The sequence below is a fragment of the Eurosta solidaginis genome, chromosome 5 (genome assembly GCF_040869045.1).
Source record: "Eurosta solidaginis isolate ZX-2024a chromosome 5, ASM4086904v1, whole genome shotgun sequence".
Classification (NCBI taxonomy): Eukaryota; Metazoa; Arthropoda; class Insecta; order Diptera; family Tephritidae; genus Eurosta; species Eurosta solidaginis.
In genome coordinates this window covers 275,110,622-275,134,340 of record NC_090323.1, presented here as the reverse complement: position 1 = coordinate 275,134,340, position 23,719 = coordinate 275,110,622, and the positions used below count along the sequence as shown (strand labels likewise).

The 23,719-nt window shown below is 33.4% G+C and overlaps 1 protein-coding gene across 13 annotated transcripts in view; it reads left to right on the top strand.

Moving 5' to 3' along the window:
* Positions 1-23,719, top strand: part of Rbfox1 (RNA-binding Fox protein 1) — a 347,547-nt gene that overhangs the window by 295,747 nt on the left and 28,081 nt on the right. For 8 of the 13 annotated variants that reach the window (XM_067790960.1, XM_067790964.1, XM_067790966.1 and 5 more), the window contains 3 exons: positions 3,760-3,814; positions 7,739-7,780; positions 10,409-10,429. In XM_067790960.1, the coding sequence (XP_067647061.1) occupies positions 3,760-3,814; positions 7,739-7,780; positions 10,409-10,429 (118 nt within the window). Of the gene's footprint in view, positions 1-3,759; positions 3,815-7,738; positions 7,781-10,408; positions 10,430-20,395; positions 20,562-23,719 lie in introns of all 13 variants that reach the window. The other 5 variants (XM_067790971.1, XM_067790969.1, XM_067790967.1 and 2 more) reach the window with 3 other exon arrangements.

The following is a 23,719-nucleotide window of genomic DNA, read 5'->3' as shown; positions in this document are numbered from 1 at the left end:
AGGGATGACAGTACCCCTTAGTGTTGCTAATATTCGTAACAATATTAAATTTGTCTTAATTTTGTTTAGAAACTATGAAAAACTAAGAAATTTTATATTTTCCTTTCGTTTACCTATACAATGATCAACCATTCTCCCAAGGGACTAAGTACTCCCATAAACGAGCATTTCCAGCTCTAGTGGATGCATGGTCGGTGTATAAAATTACTTATCTACGCCAGAGCAGACAAATTGCACAGCGAATGCATCTTTGAAGCTAAATATTAATATTTGTGTTGGCCCGTTATTAATAACAAAATTTAACTAGTTTAATAATTTGGGAAAAATTTAAACAACGTGACATCAAGACGGACAAGGCGACAGCTGTTTCGATTATACCTTGTAAATCTTTTCAAAGCCTTTTCTCCCGGGAGTAGGATTTGAACCCGCACTCCTACGATAGTTGAAAGTGTTACAAACGCTTTCAGCCACGTCATGCCTTAGTTGTTGCAAAGTTTTTCCCAATTGCCTTCTCTGCATATTTAATATTTTACACACTGCATACTTCGTATGTAATTATGTGTTAAAGTTATGCTTGGTGGTAAGGCGGTTTTGTTTTCATACATTTAAAGCAATACGGGCAATCCCCGATTAACTCATACAAATAGACAAAATTGGTTGATGCGTTGTAGTTCTATAAATAGAACAAAAACAGCAACAATACTAAGGTTCTTTGAAAACCGCCTTACCAAGCATAACTTTAACACATAACTACATACGAAGTATGCAGTGTGTAAAATATTAAATGACTCAGAGTTGAATTTAAACTAAATCCGAAAGATATGGTTTTATTGGCTATGTTCACGCTGCAGTTTCATTATGAATTGTATTTTTTTTGTTTGTTTGTTTTGTTTTTGTTTTGATACTTAGCTATAAGAGCATTCCTTGGTCCAGAGCCCTTTTTTGGATTCAAAAGGCACACACTAGGAAACCATAAATAACTGAGGAACAAAGCAGTCCAGACTATGCTGGATTGAATTCCCAAGGTGAAGAAAGACAGGCCAAATTGTTTATACTCTCAGCAAAGAGAGTATCAGCCAAACTCATTAGTCTAAGCAGAGAGAACAAACGAACTCTCATATACGGCGAACATCAGGGATTGCAAAAAACTGATTTTGGTCAAAATGTAAACCAAAAAGAATATACTGAACATACACCTACATCTAAATACCACCGACGTAAGAAGTTAGTACACCTTTTTACACATGACTACCTACTTTCACTATACAAATCAAAATAATATTTACTTTTTGAAATATGCAAATGCTCTGCTGACAAAATGTTTGACAATTGCGGCCATCTTGCTCCCAAATCGAATTGACAGCCATTAACTGTCTTACATATATACATATACATATTTATTTACGTTAATTTCTCCTCTCCAAACTATTGACTAACAATGATTTTGATGCTATTAATTTTTTTCTTCGAAAGCAATTGATTCATGATGAGTTCGCCAAACAGCCAAGCAACCGAAAGTGTGACACCGCTTAAACCACAAAAACCACTATTATGTGTCAAAAACAAATTCTGAAAAGTTAGAATGTTTCTCTACTTTTCCCACCCCACCAACTGCATCGGGTCGACATCGTCCACAATCATTGATTTTTATCGCTCTGATTCGCTATATACATACATAGAAGGGTAGTGCGTAGGGCGAGTTGCTGAATTTATTCAAGTTTTGTTTAAATTATTGTCTAATTTCGTAGGCAACGTCGATGAATTGTCCGATCAAATCGGTAGGTGGAGATACAACAATTTTCTAACTAAATCATTTGGTTTTACAACAACTGGGCGTTTGGTTGCTTGTGAATGGCTCTGCCAGTTGGTAATAAATTGAATAAAGCAAAAATTTATTAGTCGCTACTCTGGAATTTACGCTGCCAGTGGCATGTAGTGTGCATTATTAATATTTATGCGGTTATTGTTTATTGTTGTTATTTTGTTCGCAGCATTTGGGCATTATTTTGTTAGATTTTATGTATTATGTTCTCTAACGGTATGTATTCATATGTGCGTATGTCAGCTTATACTAATATTTGAACGTTTATCAGTTTGCACATACATATGTATCTACATTTTACATATATACACACATACATACATACATATGACAAAATAGATAATTGCTCTGCGAGTTTCAATTGATAACAACTGTGGTTACATACATATGTAAAGAGTGTGTGTGTGTGTGTGTGTGTGTGTGTGTGTGTGTGTGTGTGTGTGTGCAATGTCTTTTAAGTATTGAATAATTGAATATTTACCGTCAGCGGTTCCACATCAGTGAGCTGCAATTATTCATGTTTTAAGGTTATTAGTGGACTAACCAAAAAATTAGTATTAGTGCGTACACAAACAAAGAATATCAAGCACTTATATCTACTAAAACACATTTACATAGTCATGCTTCGTGAAGTGAATAACCGCTCATAAGCCACGAAGCAGTTCAGTACTCAATTTTCTTATTGAGCAAGAAAGTGAACTGTGTTATACGAAAACACTAATTTGAATCAGTATGACTAAAAGTACAATAAAATGAATATAGTCATATCAGTCTTCTGACGCTAGCAACACAACGATGTACACGAAACTAAATTGAATACAGCGCTAAAGAAAAACCGATAATAAACGAAGTATATATAGTAGAGGGACGGACTCTGTAACCGTATAAATGCCTTATAAAGTGTGTAAACGTATAAATTTATCTAGTGCGTAAACGAGCTGTCAAATTTTGTATGAAAAATCATTTACACAATTTGTATAAATTTACGCGCACATTTCATTGTGTAAACGCGGTAAACTCAAAGGAATGCAACCTTCCAGACATTACAGCAGGCATTTTCATCAGAAATCTCCAACATCAGCAAGTAAAGGCGTTTTAGTTTTGATTTTTCACTTAATCTTCGCATTTTTTAATTTGTATAACAATCAAAAAAATTTTGTTTAGCAATAATACAGCTGATAAACAATCAAGTTTATCAAGAGTATTACTAGGTGCGTTCATATAACCGCGTGTGTAAATGGATATAATTTTACACCTTATAAGTTTATATGCTTTCATGAGTCCCCCTAATGTATTACACACGAAACCAACATGCTACTGAGTTAAAGCGACTATGATTTCAGTTTATACTCAACAATGTCATATATGTATGTGTTGCGGGGCACTCGTATGTATTTTCTATTTTATGTGCTAGTAACTCATAGTATTTGTCTGTACTTGACTAAGTACACATTTAGACACAATTTTTTGGCTCATGACTAAGTGCACTAATTTTATTAGTACTCAAAGCAGACCTCTGTTCCACATGCCCCACCAGACGACGAACAAGAAACAAAAGCAATTTATTGAATGAATAAAAATACAAAATTTCTGCGTTTATTGGAGAAAATAACCATTGACAACTGAACCTTTGCAAAATTGGAGTTATTGATTTTGTGCACATTGGGCGCACCTCACAGTAAGCAAATTTATATTTACAGTACGTACCATTTTCGTTAATAATTTATTCAAATTAAATAATAATAGAAATGAAATATTTCTTCAAAGAATTAACTTTTAATTTACTATATAGTTACATATATGTATGTATGTAAAAGTAGTTTTGTCCGTAAGTATATGCATGTAGGTATTTAAACACATGCAAACTTTTTTCAATATTTTTAAAACTTTTTAATTTAACGCGTAAATTGGAATTCATCGCTGATGTAATATGAAAGGTTAATAACGCTACAGCTCGAGTGCAAACCAAAAAAATACCAACAATTCAAAACGGTGAGTTAAATTCAAATATTAGAATAACATTTTTAATGTAAAAACAAAAACAAATAAGCAGTGGTAGATATGTATGTACCAAACTCATACCAAAACTCAATAATTACATTCGTGTTATTTCTTAGAAAACTGAGCAAATGTAATATATAAAAGGTGTCCTTTTTAGGTCAAATCCAAATTCATAATTCTTAAAAATTGTAATCTCGTCAATATAAGAAATAAATTTTAAATGTACTTTTATTGCGTTTTGATATGAAAATCCTCCAATGTAAGGGAATGCAATATAACTTTCATAGAAATGAAATGGAATCTGATTAAAGGAACATAGATAGACTACACCCAGTAATAAGTATACCGAAATGATCAGGATGATCAGCCCAAGGCTGGTAAATAACATTTGTAGTGGAGCGAGGGCGAAAAAAACTGAACTAACTGAGGCTCGTAATAATGCAGAACGTTGTTCAGGAAGTGCCCTGTTAATATAAAGGCTTCTTTATACTGTATTTATGCACGGCAAGTTTTGTCGCTGGAACTCGTTACTTTCAAACACAATATTTGTGTGCAAATATGGCCTTAAGAGCCGCACACTGCAATTCCTATACGCAATAACATCATTAAAATTAAGTTTTCTTTATGATTTCCCTTTTTGTTTTCATATTATTTATTTGTAATTATCAGTTTCAGTGATTTTTTGGACTTGCTGACAGATTTTAATAAACTTCTGATCAAAATTAGTGAAATAGGTAATCGATTTATTACTATCGCTGAATAAGCGGACTCGCTCTCTCAATTTTGAATAATAATTGAGGAAGTATTGCAGTCAGTTCAAAGGTTATCTAGGAATGGGAGGTTTCGTGTGAACATCGTATTATTTACATATTCATATGAGGAGTTCCATACTAACACGCAATTAATGCTCACAAAATTTCTTTGAGATATTGATGGTATTAAACTTGACTTTCTAAAATATATATCATAATCTTCTCATGAGCTTTAAAAAGCAGAAGCTTTAGCCATTCTGGAGCATTCCTAATAATTCCTTTCATATCAAAACTCATTAAGTGAGATGAAAATTATGCTAGGATTATATGAATGAGGATAACGTTTGAAGTGTTTCAGGAGTACTTCCTAAGTAGTATATGAATACTCCACAACTTACTCTCATTCACATAAAAAATGTCGTCTAATTTTTAAGTTGCGTTTTCCTATGGCAGGGTCACCTACTCCAGCTGGGAATACTCCCCTTTTGAGTTGTTCTTTCAAAATTGCTATAATGTCATAAGTATATTTTGAAACTGTGTATCAAAATAAGACTGGGCACGTTTTATAATTTATCTTGGAACTTGTTATGAATCACTCATTGCGTTTTGTTCTAGAACTCATCGTATGTATGGACATACACACTAGCCTGGGTCGAAAAAAAAGTTACTAATGTCCGCACCTAAATTTAAAGATTATGTTGAGAGGGTTTCGGAAAAATTTTTTTAAATTTTTTTTTGATCCTTCGAAATACAGCCGAAAAGGTGCACCAACTATCGTGGAATCAGCCTTCTTAATATCGCATATAAGGTCCTTTCAAGTGTATTGTGCGAAATATTGAAGCCCACCGTGAACCGGCTGATTGGACCTTATCAGTGCGGCTTCAGACCTGGTAAATCTACCATCGACCAGATTTTCACAATGCGCCAAATCTTGGAAAAAACCCGTGAAAAGAAAATCGACACACATCACCTCTTCGTCGACTTTAAAGCTGCCTTCGACAGCACGAAAAGAGCTGCCTATATGCCGCTCTGTCTGAATTTGGTTTCCCCGCAAAACTTATACGGCTGTGCAAAATGACGTTGAGCAACACCATCAGCTCAGTCAGAATTGGAAAGGACCTCTCCGAGCCATTCGAAACTAAACGAGGTTTCAGACAGGGTGACCCCCTATCCTGCGATTTCTTTAATTTGATGCTGGAGAAAATTATACTAGCTGCAGAACTTAACCGCACTGGAACAATATTCTATAAATCGTGCAATTACTGGCATATGCTGATGACATTGATATCATCGGCCTAAACACCCGCGCTGTTAGTTCTGCTTACTCCAAACTGGAAAAAGAAGCGGTAAGGATGGGTTTGATGGTGAATGAGGACAAAACGAAGTACCTGCTGTTATCGAGCAAAGAGTCAGCGCATACGCGCCTTGGCAACCACGCTACTGTTGGCAGCCATAATTTCGAAATAGTAAAAGACTTCGTTTATTTGGGAACCAGCATCAACGCTAGCAACAACATCAGCTCTGAAATACAGCGAAGAATCACTCTTGCCAATTAATGCTACTTTGGACTAAGTATGCAATTGAAAAGTAAAGTCCTCTCTCGGCGAATGAAGAGCATACTCTACAAGTCACTTATCGTACCCGTCCTACTATATTGGGCAGAAGCATGGACCATGACAACAGCAGATGAAGCGGCTTTGGGAGTGTTCGAGAGAAAAGTTCTTCGAAAGATGTATGGACCTCTACGCGTTGGCAATGGCGAGTACCGAAGAATATTTAATGATGAGCTGTACGAGCTATACGCAGACATCAACATAGTCCAGCGAATTAAAACGCAGCGGCTGCGCTGGCTAGGCCATGTTATGCGAATGAAAGATGATGCTCCGGCCAAGAAAGTGTTTCTATCGGAACCCGCCACTCCGTTGGAAGGACCAGGTGGAAAACGATTTAAACTCCCTTGGTGTGACCAACTGGCGCCGGTTGGCAGAGCGAAGGAGCGACTAGCGCGCCTTGTTGGACGGCCATAACCGTTTAGACGTTTAAGCGCCAATTAAGTAAGTAAGTTATTTTACCTGATTCTTATTATACTTAGACCTGAAACTCATCATATTTTTGGAGGAAAAATTGGAGGGTTTGCATTGAAAAGTTAATAAAGATATGCCAAATATCATGAATAGGGGAAGTCAAAGTAAATAAGTGAGTCAAACCTGTTGTTTCGTATATATAATAATAACACTATGCGACAAAATCAACTTTTTTTCTGGGTGTTGGACAAAACCCACTTTTTCGTAGAGATTGAGGCTTAAGTAAACAAAGTACTATCCCCGTTTTTCGAACTTAGCCTCCAAAAAATAGATAACGGCTTACGTAGTTCGAAGTTCGAAATTCTACATTTGGAAATTTTATTTTATTTTTTTTGTTAACGCGTTCAACAAATTGAAAAAATAAAAATGTGGGCGCGGTCCGCTCTTTTCCCTTATTTGAAGGGCTGAATTCTTTTTTTGAGTAATTTAGTATAACAGCTGTTATACGAGGTGAAAAGTCAGACTCTGACTTCTGAATACAGTCAGCTGACCTAATCATGTGAAAACGACTTCATAGCTTAAAAGAACATTAAACGGAAATGTGAAGCTTCTAAAGGCCTAAATAATGGCATATCAATTTTATAAATCGGACGTCAAATAACCAAGTTACAACGAAAAACTTTTTCGGCTGTATTTCGAAGGATCAAAAAAAATTTAAAAATTTTTCCGAAACCCTCTCAACATAATCTTTAAATTTAGGGGCGGACATTGGCAAATTTTTTTTTTTGTATGGGGACCAACCCAGTCTAATACACATTCACACAAGTATGTGAATATAAAATTCATCAATTGATTGAAATGTTGGATGACAATATTTACGTATATTCAGCAGTTGAATGCAAATATTTTCAATTTGTTGTTTTTCATATTTAATTAGTTTATCTATTGAATTAATCATAATAATTCGTGAACTGCCTACTATTTTGTTGAAAAATATGGAGTTTTATTAAAATCTGTTTGTTTGTTTGTTTAATTAATACATTTACTTGCCTGTGCATACTAACTTATTGAACAGTTACATGATTTATTGAAATGAATTAAATTTTCATTGAATTTTCTTGTTTTTGAATCATACGCAGTTGTACTGACAAAAGATGGCGCCATACCGGCTCCAGCTCTAGGTGAGCAGAATTTTGTTTAATGATTTGACTAATATACCAAATGTTTGCCTACTAAAAAAATATAACACAAAATCTTGAATAGTTAAATGAATAAAAAAGAACAATAACTGTTTTCAATGCGTATATGCATGAAGCATGATGTAAGTTTTGTTTGGCGATTTCTCACTTCTGGTATGACAAGTTGCATGTGGCACATTATGCGTTGCACGATTCACCGTTATTTGCTTCCAATTCAAAATTAGTAAAGTGTGAATAAGCATGCAAATTAAAAAAAACAAGCATGTATTTAATTTATATTTAATATTTATGTATGTTCGTTTAACACGACTTGGTCAAAAGTACTTAACCCATCCATCCGTCATTAATTTCTGATTGTTTTTTTTTCTTATGCCAAGCGAATAATGAAAATCAAGCCGAAGTGATCTTAACGATTCTACCAACTGCTTTTCATCTTTATGAAAAGTGAAAATGTTGCTCATACGTTCTGGCCCACGACTTTAGCTCAGTTTGGCTCCTAACAACAAACAAACGTGTTTCTATATAACAACAGCATGCAAAATTGAATTGACGGTTTGTGATTTGTTGTTCTTCAGTAACAAAATACTTTTGGGTCAAACAATTTTATTTTTGATATTCCAAAAAGAATGATATTGTCATTCGTGGCTCCAATGGGCCGATTTCTTTTATAGCTTTTCAAACTGTCTGCCAGTTTTTCTGCGAAGTGGGTAAAATACTAGAAACATTAAAGAATTTATTGTTAAATGATTAAATATTGCGGATATTCTCTGAGTCTTGAAAACAATCCATATTCTATCTTGGCCAAACATTTAACACTCAGAGAACACACCACTTCGTGACCCTGCGTATTATTCGAACTAGGGAGAGGGTTAACCAAGGTGCTGGGATATTTATTTTTACGAAATTTGTGTAAAAATTTTTAGAATTCTCTAACGAAAAAATTAAATAAATCAAACTTGTTAATGCAGTTTTCGCGCCTTTTTACTTCTAAAAGTCAAGTACTTATTTAACTATTTGAATGAAAATAGTTGAAATAGTTAGCTTTAATCCTTAGAGTCAAAGCTTTAATAGGTAAAAAATCTTGCAACTGAATACAAATCAAATAGATTTGGCCTATGAAGTATGTAACTCTATGATGTAATTCAGAATCGTGGAAGTTTTTTTAACGCTATAAACGCGCGTATGTCCCGTGACAAATTCTGTCCCACCGGCGACGCTAACTTTTTAAATTTAAGTTACCTTTAAATTATGAGACCCCACAGTTTTCTATATAAAACTTATAATTATTTGCAAATGTACAAAGTTATTTTAACATAATTATAACTGAATGTGCTAAGTTTCTCAATTTATCTGTAAATATCAAAACTCCTCAGTTGAACTACTTAAACAGAGCCGATGAAACGCCCCTACATTACCAAAAATATCGGAAAAACAGCATCAATAACTTAATAAAACCAACAAAAACTACAAAGAAAATAACAAAAGTACAAATCAAAACAGATTTGGAAGAAAAAGTTTCGAAAGTTTAGGGGCACTTTTTTATTTATTGCAAAACTCATGTTTTAATTATTATTATTATTTGTTAATCAGTCCCATCAATGCACCAAGAACTCTTGCTTATAATGATAATTGTGCACTTTATATACTTGCGAGACGATATAGGCCGGGATTATTTTCAAATTTCTAGTGTACTACTTCCTGTTTTCTTCCTAGAATTGGTGAACCTGAAATTTTATATAGCGACTAAGATCTTGTCAAACCACAGCTGAGGGAAAACTTCGTTTAAAAACTTTTCCTGAAACATTTTAATTTAGCTTTCTTCTTAACTCAATACTTACAGATTCAATAAAAGCTCTTCTCGTCTACTCACTAATAAAAGTCTTGGTAAAAAAATTAAAAATTCCATTAGCTAGACAGGCGTTGGTTGGTGAATAATCGATTTTTTACTGCGTACTTTCCTAATAGAAGATGATGCTTCCTCAACACTCGCATAATTCTACTACTTATGACAGACACAAGAAATATATATTAATAATGCTAATGTTTCAAATATTTACATATTTATGTAGGAGAACTCAATTGCATCCAAATAAGTAATTGACTTCAGATATGCATGTAATATGATAATTAATATCCAAATATCCCGAGTATAGAAAACTAGATAATCAATATAAATCTACAACACCAATTGATGTAAGGAAACTCACTTAAGGGAATCTTTATTTGAACTTCGTTGCCTTTTGGCAAATCAATGAAATATAAAAAAAATGGCACGTAATACTGGCATGTTCTCAATTAAAATGGTTATACTGAAATGTGAATTTTCTTTAGTTTTTTCGCAAGCTATTTTGTTAATATTTCTTTGCATACATATTTTCATATATTGAATTATTATTTACAAATGTACATAAGTATGTATGTGCTATAATCATAATGCGAATCACGTGATTGCTTTGAATTGATCGAATCACAATTTGCTTTAAATATAAATTATTTTCTTTCCTTTTCTATGTAATACGATTCTCCTACGATACGGTCATCAATTTGTGATTTCTGTTCAAATGGAATGCCCCTCAAATACCATTCACCTAAATCGATCTTAATTAACAGTCTGTGTGCAATGGCCTGAAGGTAAGTTAAAACAAATCTTACCTTTCATAAATATTTTATCGAAATTCGATATTTCATTACAATATTTTAAGTATCAATTTGAACTCTTATTTTATCGATTAAACTGTATTTTATGCAAACTAAGTATGTACGAAGTATGTTATTAGGAAAGAATTTCATTCGCTACTTTGTTATTGTTATTAGGTATGTTGTTAATTATTATAACGATTCACGATCTTGAAAACTTAGGTATGGGTGATATATGTATGTATATGTAACAAATATAGATGTGCATAATATCGTATAGTTTACTATCCTTATGTATGTATGTATATATGTATGCTTCTGTATGTAGTAAACTTAATATTAAAAATTTAGTTAACATAATCCTGAAAATGCACCATCAACATTTCTTTGTGCATTATTTTAAAACTTATTATTATAATTTTCTTTTTTTTTCAAATTATTTCTGGATATGTTCTTTTAAACAGAACTGAAGTTCAATTTAAAAATTTATTGAACGGCACATTTTTCTTAGAATAAAGTGTTGATTGTGTAATAAATCATCAAATTGATACTAACATCTTATTAGTTATTATTATTCCTAAATATGTATTTTATTACATTTATACAAAGGCTCTGTTATTCCTCAAGTCTGGTAGAGTGACATTTACTTACTCCGAATTAAAATTTTGCACATCAATAAGACTTCTAAGATTTATAGACCAAATTCGTGTATCTATTTATCTATATATATAAAAATCGAATTCTGTGTGTGTGTGTTCCCTATGGAAACGTATTTCCCACACTTCAATCATCACCAAATTTTTGGCTTCCTTCGATCAAGATGAAGGTTTTTCATATTTCAGAATTAAGAATTTTAAATTAGAAAATTTTTTTTTGGCTATGCGAACGAGCAATCTTAGCTCCCAAAAATCATCATGTTAACAAAATCAATGATCGCATTCAAAACCAAATTCCTGGTGAAGTGACGAAATATAAATCGATCGACACAGTTACAGATGAAGATCAAATTGTGAATTATCCAATTGAATTTCTAAAGTCTTTAGAACCACCTGGAATGCCTGCGCATATATCAACTTTGAAAATTGGCTCACCAATCATGCTTCTTCGGAATTTAAACCCGCCAAAATTGTGCAATGGAACCAGACTTTGCGTTAAGAAATTAATGCCGAATGTAATCGAAGCAACAATCATCAGCGGAAAAAGCAAAGGTGAAGATGTGCTCATACCACGGATCCCAATGATTCCTACACACTTGCCATTCAATTTTAAGCTCTTACAGTTTCCTGTACGCCTTGATTTTGCAATTGCAATCAACAAAGCACAAGGACAATCGCTTATTGTTGCAGGATTAAATTTAGAGAGTCCGTGCTTTTCCCATGCCAGCTATATGTTGCTTGCGCCAAATAATTTGTTTATCTTTGCACCGAACGAAAAAACCAAACATAATGTGTACCCGCTTGCATAACAATAAGATACAATAATAAAATGTTTTAAAAGAAAATTTCACCAAATATGCGTACAAAACTCAATTCAATTTACAGAACAATAAACTAAATTATCAACAAACAAAACAGAAAAAATAACGCAATATTCATTCGGTCTCGGGCGTTAGGTGAGGCCAGGTAAAGGTAGTATACAATACAAATCACACAAATTATGACCTTTTCTGCATCAATTGTGGAATTTAAATGGCATTTATTGCATTAACACTCAAACACAAATCGCAAACATAGATCTGAAACAAGTTTAGTCAAAAATTATAAATTTTGAGGTTATGCACACCACAGCGTTACACAATTTAATATCTGCCGACCTGTTTACTAGATAATTTTTTTTTTTTCAGTTTTCCGAAAATTGCAATTTTTTTAGTTGATGGTTGCTTAGATCCAGTTGTGATATGTACCTACGCAACATTCATAGTTTTACATACTCTACACTGAGGATAGCTTTCTCATCGTCAGGTTAAGGCTTACTGGTACTTTATTTAATGGTGAGTTGTTAACCAAAATCCTTAAGAACCACCAGCTTTAGTTAGTTGTCGACAGTTTAGTATACAGTCAAGTTCAAAGTTCGGGATGTAGAAATACTTCTTTATATTTTATGTAATTATAAATGTATTATTTCCGATCAGAATTACTTACTTACTTACTTAATTGGCGCTTAACCGTTTAAACGGTTATGGCCGTCCAACAAGGGGCGCCAGTCTCCTTCTCTCTGCCAACCGGCGCCAATTTGATCACACCAAGGGATTTTCATCATTCATTTTCCACCTGGTCCTTTCAACGGAGTGGGGGCCGCCCTCTACCTCTGCTTCCATAGGCAGGTTCCGATAGAAACACTTTCTTGGCCGGAGCGTCGTCTTTCATTCGCATAACATGGCCTACCAGCGCAGCCGCTGCGTTTTAAAAACGCTGGACTATGTTGATGTCTGCGTATAGCTCGTACAGCTCATCGTTAAACTCTTCTCTCGAACACTCGATCAGAATATGTACATTAAATTTTTGCTAAATAAAACAATACATTTGGAAACATTTTATTTTGTTGTTTTAATTTTGTTTAGAGATCAAAACACTTTCATAAAGCCACAATAACGGTTGAAGAGTTTAAAAGGAATTTGTAGATATGATAATTTTTTTTATATCTATTCAATTAGTATTAGTAGTATACATATATTTATTTTTTCCAAAAAATCAAAAATCAGATACAGAGTATGACTAATGCTTTTGCGCACATCAAAACACTTAAATAAATAAATTAAAGTAGATACTAGCGACAACAACAGAGTATGTTGTGTGTCGCGCCACGTGTTAAATAAAATACTATCGAGTTACAAAAATTCATTTAATAATAAGTCTCTAATTTTAAAGCTTTCTGCGAGAAACTTGGCCAGAGCCTCGAAGTTAAATCCATCTAAACTGGCAACCACCTTGCCAATGTCTAAAGTTCTTTCACCAAAGTAAAGGGAACGAATGTTGTTATATGTCGGACATGTGCCAATAAAGTGAAAAACGTCTTCTGGCTCCTGCAAGTTACATACTGTGCAAAGTGGAGACGATATGTTTTTATAGATTCTTGCGTTTAGATTCAACAAACCTCCATGTGCCCGGAGAATCAGACTGGCTTGGCTGCATATGCACTGTTATCATCAGTGAAATACGTACTCTCCAATGGCACGAGGGCCGGGTAAAGGTCGTGGGTAGTAGACTTCTGCGCCATTTCGAGGAACCTACTATATATTATACTCAGCTAAGCGTTCTAAGAGCGAGGAAGTGAGGGACTGTATATTTTCTGATGGCAATTGCGTAATGAAAGGTAGATTGACGGTGTAAGCAAGTTCTTTCCAAGTTCTTATCCAAGAAATCCCCAGGTTGGAAGTCTCCTCTGCTAGAATACGCGGGAGTCTGTCATTTGGTAGGCTAAAGCAACGAGCGATATAGAGCATGTGCAGGCGAAGTGTATGTATGTAGATATAGGGGCTGCAAGCCTGTTTCCAGATGCAACATGTAGCTTGACGTATTAGAGGGAAGGAAGATCAGTTTATTTACAAAAAATCTAAGAAGTTTTTCAACTTGGTCGAATTCGTTAACCCCCCATACCTGCGCGCCGTAAAACATAATGGACCTCCTGGAAGCAGCCTGAAGATTTTTATTTTCTGCGACAAACAGATCCGAGGGTTATTAGTATAGCTCGTTGCCCCGTTGCGTTAATAGCGTTTTTAGCATCCACTAGCTTTAAGTCCAAATGTTTATTAAAAGATAGTTGACAAGTGAGAAGTGCACCTAAGTATTTGTATTTGTTAACTACTTCAATTACTTCGCTACCGTAGATCCATTTCCATTAGCCGGTGGCTCTACCACCTTTCCTAAATACCATGAATTTTGACTTGTTAAAGTTGACAGTTAGTGCCCATTGACTACAATAGTTTAAAGGGAGTTTATCATTTCCTGTAGTTGTTCAGGTGATTCCGCAAGCAAGACCAGATCACCTGCGTACATAAACACCTTCACATTAATGTTCTTAACCCTGGCACCCCCGCACAAATAGTCATTTAGGTCATTTAAGTACAAAGAGAATAAAACCGGGCTTAAGAGGCAGCCTTGGCGGACACCGTGATTAACAGGGAAAGGCTCTGACAGATTGCCATCAAACAGAACTTTGCGAGACGTATTAGCGTAGAAAGACCATAGAAGGCTAGTTTGTAAAAGAACATGTTGCGTGGAATCGTATCAAAAGCACACAAGAAATCTACAAAAAAGGCTTTTATTACGTGAAAAATTGAGTTGGGCAATGCTTGAAGGCACAAATATATTATCTATCGTCGAATAGCCTCTGCGAAAACCGGACTGATACTCACTTAAAATATTGGTACAATCGAGATCCAAGCATATCTATTCAATTATTTCATCGCTAATATCTGGATCACATAAAAACATACAAAAAGCATGTTTACAATTTTCTAATCGTTTAATTAAGTTAAAAAAAGAAAGATTTACATTTAAAAAGCTACAAGTGAATTATTCCATTCACAAGCTCTGTACTGAACGTCTTATCAACACATTTATAGTTTAGTTGAATGTTTTGGTTGTGCATTTTAGTTATTTGACAATTGCCAATTCAATTAATTTAGTTCATTATAAATATTTATTGTTGGTTTTTGGTAAAATGATTTTTGTATTATCTTCAAATGTTTGAATGCCGAGATCGAAATAGGAATTATTAAACATTCTAATGGTCATATGATTTATTATAATTAAGTGTAAGTTCAAGGCGAAATTAGCGAAATTATTACTTATTTTGTATTTGTTTGAAATAACTGTACCTTGAAGAGTTCCCAGACAGCATTCAGCAACTACATTTCGCATGCCCAACAGATGATAATCGACAGTTTCCTAGTTATCCTCAAAAATTATATTCCTCTTAAATTTTAGGAATGTACCATATACACATATACATAATTTGGGAACGTTTTCTCAAGTGAGCTTTCAAATTTTTCTGTCCTATAACCACGAATTTCGTTCATAAAAATGTGTTTATCATAGTGATTAACCTCAAAATTTACTTAAGAAAATGGCCCTGAATTAAGATTATTTACCGGTAATTTCATTACGTTTCCGCAATTACCACTCCTTTTCATGTAGTAATAAAACAAATTTATTTGTTTGCGAAAAATGTGGATAACAATTTAAATATTTCAGCAAAGTCATAAACTTTTCAAATATGGTTTTTAGAAGAATTTAGAAATTTCGCAACAACGTCCACGCATAAAAGATTATCAAAAAACCATTTATTATTTCCTGGCAACGACTTGGGAAAATATGAGGAAAGGGGTTCTATAAACCCACTGTATAGATAAGCAGTTATTTTTCTCTCCTGAAAATTTACTGAACAACATATAACTTTATTTTAGCAATAGAATGCCGATGGAAATTCGAAGATTTTTCATGAATTTGCAAGAAAATTCAAAAATTATTTGACAATGCCAACAAAATCAGAGACTTTAATTTATAGAGATTCTCCAACGACGGACAGCAATATAAATTGTCAAACTGGCGATGAGTAACTCACCACATTACCTACTGGAAGATTAGCAAAAATGCGGTGTTTTCATTAAAATTCCACAAAAAAGTTATTGAAAACGTTAAAACATAGTTAAATTGTGGTTATTATATCAAAATAAATTTCTTCTATCGTTGGAATTGACGAATTTCATGCCACATTTCCCCAATGGTGAATTACCTACTTGTGATTTGTTGGTTTACTGTTACCCACTATTCGTTCTGTTGGCGGTTCTCTTTAGCTTTACGGCTCTGTGCCAAATTTAAGTTTTTGAATTTCTTTTGCGTTACCGTTGTGTTGCCTATGGATTAGGAACATAGCAATGAAGATGCGTTTGTCAAAATCAGCTCTTGACGCAAAGTAAGCTCTAAAGCAAAGCAAAAATCCAATGTGTTTGGGCCTTCATTTTTTTTTAATTAATTAATTTTTGATTTAATTCTTTTAATTTGTTTTTTGCCTTTCATAATTCCAAAAAATACCACCTTGTTAACAAAACTTTTAAGCCTCGCTCTTTCTTTTAGTATAGATCGATATTCATAACAAATACATAAATATTGGCAGGATAATGTAATAAGTTTAAAAATTGGGTTAAAAAAAAGAGTAATGAACATTTTTTGTATCAGTTAAGAATTTACTTATGTTTTTAATTAATTTTTTATATTTGTTGAAGACATGAGCGAGAACCTCATAGAGTTTGAGGATTAAAATAAATTTATACCACGGTGTGGGAAATATATACATCATCTGAAAGGAAAAATTATTTATATTGAAATGAATTAATTTCTAATACCTATATTATAAATACTTACCTTTGAAATATTTATCTATATGAAATATTTGCCTAAAATTACTTACCTTTATTCTATAATTACCCTTTTGGAATACCATGTATATTTACCTGTTTGAAGAACCCTGTAAATGAGAAACATAATTACTGTTTAGCGTACACACATCTATGTAAGTAAACGGTCCAGTGGAATGTGCTGGGCCATTGTAAATTTAGTTATTCGCCATCAGCCTAACCTACTCACGCCGCTAAAATAAATCTAATAAATACGAAAAAAGTGAAAACTGTTAAAAGAAATAATTAAATAATTTACAATAAAGTTTATATTTCTATGCGTTTAGATGAAAGTCATCGCGCTTTTTATTTAGTAAAGTGAAGTGCTTGCTACCTCCCCTTAATCCCTCAGTGCGTCTAGCCGCATTAGTGCAAATTTATACAATAATTTTTTTATAATTGTTCGCAAAAATGAAACTTAAAGAATATAGATAATTACTTATAACAAAGTTTCAAATGAGACCATACGTACTCATAAGATCCATGTTTAATTACAATTTTTTTAAATACCTTGACAGATTCATATTTATCATTTGAGTGAAATTTGTTTTTCATCCGTGATCGTATGACACGATATGGCCGCTTATAACTTAGCCGGTGTCTTCTGAATAAATTTATTTGAAAGTGTTACAAATATTATTAATTTGTTTGTTAATTTAGAGAGAGTTATTAAAATCGATTTCCAGAAGAATAAATTAACCATTTTTATTTGGCTAGCCGTATCAGCACATATGTCAGTTTATTTGCAAAACACAGAATAGGAACAAAAAAATTTGTAGAATTCCAAAATTTCTAATTTTTTATCTCTCCTTTATAGAAAAATAGCAAATATGCAAAGATGTATATTTGATGACTCAATATCGTATATGCATTTGAATAGATTTCTCTAATTTTTTATAACTTTTGAGATTATGAGATGAGACAACAACAACTCATTGCATTTACCAGAACTGATTCTTTTCTTTTAGCAAATTGTGTTGAATAGTCTTTATTGTGATATTTATTGTAAATTTTTTTCAATGAAGCTTAATAGAATTTCGTGCAAAACATACCAAAAGAATTTAAAAACCAATTTTCGCATGAATATTCTTATTCCCCCTTGGCCAATGCACAAAAAAATATTCTCTGCTATTCATTTGCATAATTTGTTTCTTTATTTTTGAATGACACGGATATCTTTATATGATTTTTGAATTGGCAATAATGCATGTATTATCAGCAGAATGTGCGAAGATGCAATGGTACGAAACCGCACAAAACCGTTATTGTACAATGAAATGTGCGAATAGTAGAAAATAGTACAATGGTGCATTACGGAAAGGCTTCAATGGCGCTCGTTTGTTTGGAACTTCGTTTTTCGTAAGTTGGATGTAATATGTATGGTATGGTATCTACAATTTTAAAGTTATTTGCGGAAAAATGTTCGAAAATTTAAAGTTTATACTGTACGAGCTTTTGAGTATATCATGGCTATTTATGGGTCTTATGAGGTATTAGTTGAAGCTCTTTAAAGAATAATGTCTGTACTCTTTAGAGATAAGTTGAAGATCATTTCCGAATCATTTCTTACTAGTTTTGAATGACTTTGGTATGATTCTATAACAGATTTGCCACATTTGCGCATAGACGTCGCTGCTGATTTGAAAGCAATATCATCATCTGTGGTCTACTTCGGGAACCTTTCGTGGTCATTTCGGGATATTTTTTTTAATTATTCCTGAATATGAGCTATCAATCTCTAAACAAATCAAATAAACGGAAATTAAAAATACAAAATGACTTTCATAGAAACATATATTTGTTTATTTATTCTGGTCGATATGGTTTTAATATAATTCATGTTTTTTCAGTCCTGAAGATGACTTCAAAATTAAGTCGTAAAAATAAACTAACAAATATATGACTATATTAAAATCATTCTGTAGTTTTAGTTTTCGTATATTTGATTTGGCCTACAACTTCTTAATATTTAATATATATTAAGAATGAAGGCCGATAATAAAACAATAACAATTATTCCAGAATTATATCGGGACCAGGTCGATTCTGCTTTGGGTCTTTTCCGCAACCATGTCGGCAATATTTTAGGTAATTTCGGTAAAATTTGGAGACTATTTAGAACTAAAAGCTTTTTCGGCAACTGATATCTGCGAGTTATTTTGTTTATCGGTTTTCTATGAAAGCATCATCGGGTTTTCATCGATAACAACCGATATCGACTTGTTATTGGCTTGTTATCGACTTTTCCATAATTTGCTTGACCATTAAAAACGGGCTTGGCTTGATCAAACATCAATCATAGTATGTTGACCATTTTGCATTATTCAGGGCTGTCATGGAATCCAATTGTTGTCGGAATCGGAACGACAAAAAAATTACTTTGGTGTCATGAAATCCAATGTTATCGGTTTAATGTTCGAATTGGAATAAGTGTCGGTTTTAGGTGTCACAGAATCCAATAGTATCGATTTTGCTATCGGAAACTAACCAATTAGCTAAATGCTGTTGGATTTCATTTTTTCATAGTTGTTTTTCTCATTGTAAAGGTCTGTACTATGGTTTTTCTCTCGCAGTTGAAAATTTCTAAAAATGTAAGTAAATAAAGGTTTATTTTTTAAAAATATATGTAAATTTGCTTCTTCCTACACTCATGCTAGAATCCTTGCCAACTGATCTTTGATAGGATCCTTCAGCTAAAAATCGTAAGGTAGCAGCTAGTTGCAGCACTGGCAGAACTTTCGAGCGGGTTAAGCATCTTTCAATGGTGTCCAATACCATTCGGAAAGCCTCTTTGTTTATGCGATTTTATTCAATGTAACTGCAAATACACTATAAATATTTAGAAACCCACATTAAGAAATATTTTTAATTACGCTGTCTCTGGCAACTCAAATGGATTGCTGCGATCTCACAATTTTGCTTTTGACCTTCTAGCAACTTTCTTCTTCCAATAACATAAATGCTACAACTGCTGGTGCCATTTTAATGTCAATAAATTTGTTTATTTAAAACAAATATTTTATAAAATTTTGCCAAAAAAATTAACATCAAAATTGCCGGTGCACCGATAACACTGCAAAACAGCTGATTCGACATCGCTTTTATTTACATTCGAAAACAGCAAAACCAATACGGTTTTATGACACCAATTTAAATCAATATTGGTTTACAATTCCGACAAAACGCAAAACCGGCTTGGGTTCCATGACAGCCCTTATTGATTTTTTTTTTTCTTTTCAATTATCATTGGAAATTTGGTTTGAGCTTACGATTTTTTGTTTCAATACAACACATTTATTGTTTTTAAATGCATATTGTACTTAATATTATATATTGAATAAGTATCGAACCCACATGAACAAAATATAAATGGATTTGGTGTTGGTAAAAAAAAGTTTTTTAAGAACCTTCTCGTCAAAGAAGTGAACTACCGTTGGTGTTTGTTATTTTTTTTATAATTGCCAATTATCATATAGAAGTACTCAAGTATAAAGCATTTAAGAAATTGATGAAAAAAGTTGATGAGATGAACGAAAAACCAAATAAATTAAATATATTAAAAGGCTACCGGTTACCAGTCGCTTGGCCTTTTTTGAGTGCACCAATGGGAACGTCGCCTATCACACCAATTTCGGCGGGAGCTGCGCCCACGGCAACGCCAATAGCGCCAATAGCACCAGCAGCAACACCTATCATACTCACACCACGGCCGTCACCACAAAGGCGAAGGTACTCCATACACTAAACCACATAGTTAATGACTAAAACGATGACTGATGGTGATAATGATGTTTGGTATCGGCACTTAAAAGCAGAATTCAATATTTAATACCTGAAATAGCTTTTGGCCTCATTTACTATGTATTGTTTTTTGTGCATATGTATGTGTTTGTTTGATAAACAGCCCCTATTTGTTGCACAAAGTATTTACATATGGAGCAACTAAGGTTTTGTCTCTTTCAACTATTTATTGGTATGCGATTGCAAATTGGTTTCGTGCACGGTCCCTTAAAAAGTAGAAATTATTGCAAACATACTTATTTTCATATGGGCTCAGCAGATGTATACAGTTAGATGTGAATATGTAATGCGATTTTGCACAAGATATTCATTCTAGCCACTGAATCAACTAATATGGGCTAAAAATTAAAATAATCGAAGGGAGCAGTTAAAAATTAATGTTAAATTTCCTTATAAAACTCAAAGGCATTCCACATTATTTTTAATTGTCGCCCTTCATCAAATATTGAACGAACAGACTACCTGATCGCGTAATTGCGCTTCGATAGCCAAGCAGCAATGAAGGGAATAATCTCTCAGAGCAAAACACATAAAAGGGATTGGAAAAAATATACATCTCTATTCGGTCCCCGGGCATATGTGAATAGATGGAAATGAAAAAACCGGATAAGCTATCTCAAATGGGCGCATCCCTTGAAGCTTGTACTGTAGACATCTCAATCTAAGAGCGAGATTAAAAGACGGCGATATTTGCAAATGCATTTGATCGATGAAGCAGGTAATGCGTGGAACCGAGCGTGGGGCTGCAAAGTGTCGGAAAATCATGTGCAGGTTTTACAATCTAAGACTAACAAAGTTCTCTTATTAATTAGAAGAGAGGACTGTAGGCCCATTGTGGGTGTTCTGACTGAAAACTGCCGTCTGATGTGATATGCTTTTAAATTAGCCTGGGATATGTTAGATATATTAATCTAAACGAAACTGGAAAAAATACATTAATTTTTATTTCTTCCCGTCGATTATTTTAATTTTTAGCCCAAATAAGTCGGCTAGAATGAATATGTGGAGAAAAATCGGATGGGCACAAATGTTTGGGTTAAACCAATCCTACCACGATGCGATTGCAAGAAAAGTCAAAATATTCAGCCCACTTCCTTAAAATTTTAGTTTTGCCACACACAACAGCTTCGTTCATGCATGTCTTCAATATTTTTTTCTTTCTAATAAGTTCTTAGAAATGGAAATATAAAAAAAGTTTTTTGCCAATAAATATGCATTGTTTTACTTGGAAGTGTACTCCTTTTTATAACATGTTTAAGAAAATATGTACAATGTGGTGGTGGTATGTCCATATGACCTAACATAAGTCCTAAGACCAATTTTAAGAAGTTCATTTACTGGATGTTACATTGCTTCCCGGATCTACCCCAAATGTGTGCCATTCGATTGTCTGTTTTCGTCATAATTTAGTCAATTTGATAAGTTGATTTAAAAGTTATTCCCTTTCGAAGAATTTCAGGCACAAATAATTTCCTTTTTATTATTTTATGCAAGGTTCTCTGTTTGCCTATTTTTTTTGTTTTTTTTGTAATAATCATCATATAATAATCATAATTTTTTATTGTAAAATCATATCATAGGTGTGTTGCCATAAGTCGTTTATAAATTAATTTTTATCTCACCAGAGTTTTAAGTGTAATTTTTCATATGTGTATATACATAAATAATATAAAAAGTTAATTTTAATAAATGTAAATAGTTAATTTTTATTAAGAACTTGAATTTGAAATTGCATGCATACTTTGTTATTAACTATTTTGGTCATGTGCCATTTTATACACAATGTTGAATTGGAATATATGTATTTAACATTGAATCATAATCGCTTATGTATGTATATATGAATCTAGTGATCATTTCAATGTAACAAAACTACAATAAGCGATCAATCGAGTATCGATTTTTAAAGTCAATCCTAAAAAATTATTTTTAAAAAATATGCAAAATATATACACATTTCCAAGAAATTTTCGGTTTTTTCTTTGGAAACTGAACCGGGAGCGAGCTTGGATATATTGGACAAATTGGCTATTACATCATCTATGTATGTACATATGTATATGCATCGTAAACTGTATTTTTTTTAAGTGGGTCGGTATGTAGGTTAAAAACTATTTAGCGGCCGCCGTGGTGTGATGGTAGCGTGCTCCGCCTACCACACCGAGGATCCTGGGTTCACACCCCGGGCAAAGCAACATCAAAATTTTAGAAACAAGTTTTTCCAATTAGAAGAAAATTTTTCTAAGGGGGTCGCCCCTTGGCAGTGTTTGGCAAGCACTCCGAGTATATTTCTGCCATAAAAAGCCTCAGTGAAAATTCATCTGCCTTGCAGATGCCGTTCGGAGTCGGCATAAAAACAAGTAGGTCCCATCCCGCCAATTTGTAGGGAGAATAAAAAAAAGGAGAGCACGACGCAAATTGGAAGAGAAGTTCGGTCTAAAATCTCTTCAGAGGTTATCGCGCCTTGCATTTATTTTATTTGTGTATTTATGTATGTATGTATATCATATAAATTTCACAACTCACAGTATTATTTAGTAATCATTTCTGTAGAGAGCTTTATACAATAGCCATAGCTTGAACTGGTTTCCGTGCTCGACAACCATTTTCTTATTACAACCTTCGCTGCATTTCCTTAGATTGACTATTTCATGTAACTCTCAAATCAAACTGTTTCATATATACATACCCATTATGCGCTATACAAAAATTGAGGAGTTACGAGCAAAACGGGTCAAGGGTGTATGTTCCCTTTTTGCGTAAAGCAGCTCATGAATAATAGGTCAAGTTCAACCCGTTCCATTTCGCACACACGCTTATGGATGAGCACTGGTTGTTAGCCCATACTTCGAAATTACTGTAAGGAAGCTATAGAAGTGAAGAGCAATAGCAGGAACGAAAGTTTTAAGCCATAGTTCTTGTGACATAAATATTTTCTACATTGAAGCATTCATTATTTTCATTTTGGAGGAATTTATTTTACTTATGGTACGAAAAATATATTAAATATAAAACGTTTCAATAAAATGCATACATATGTACTTATGTATGTGAACTATATCAACAGATATCGTTTTTGTTGACCT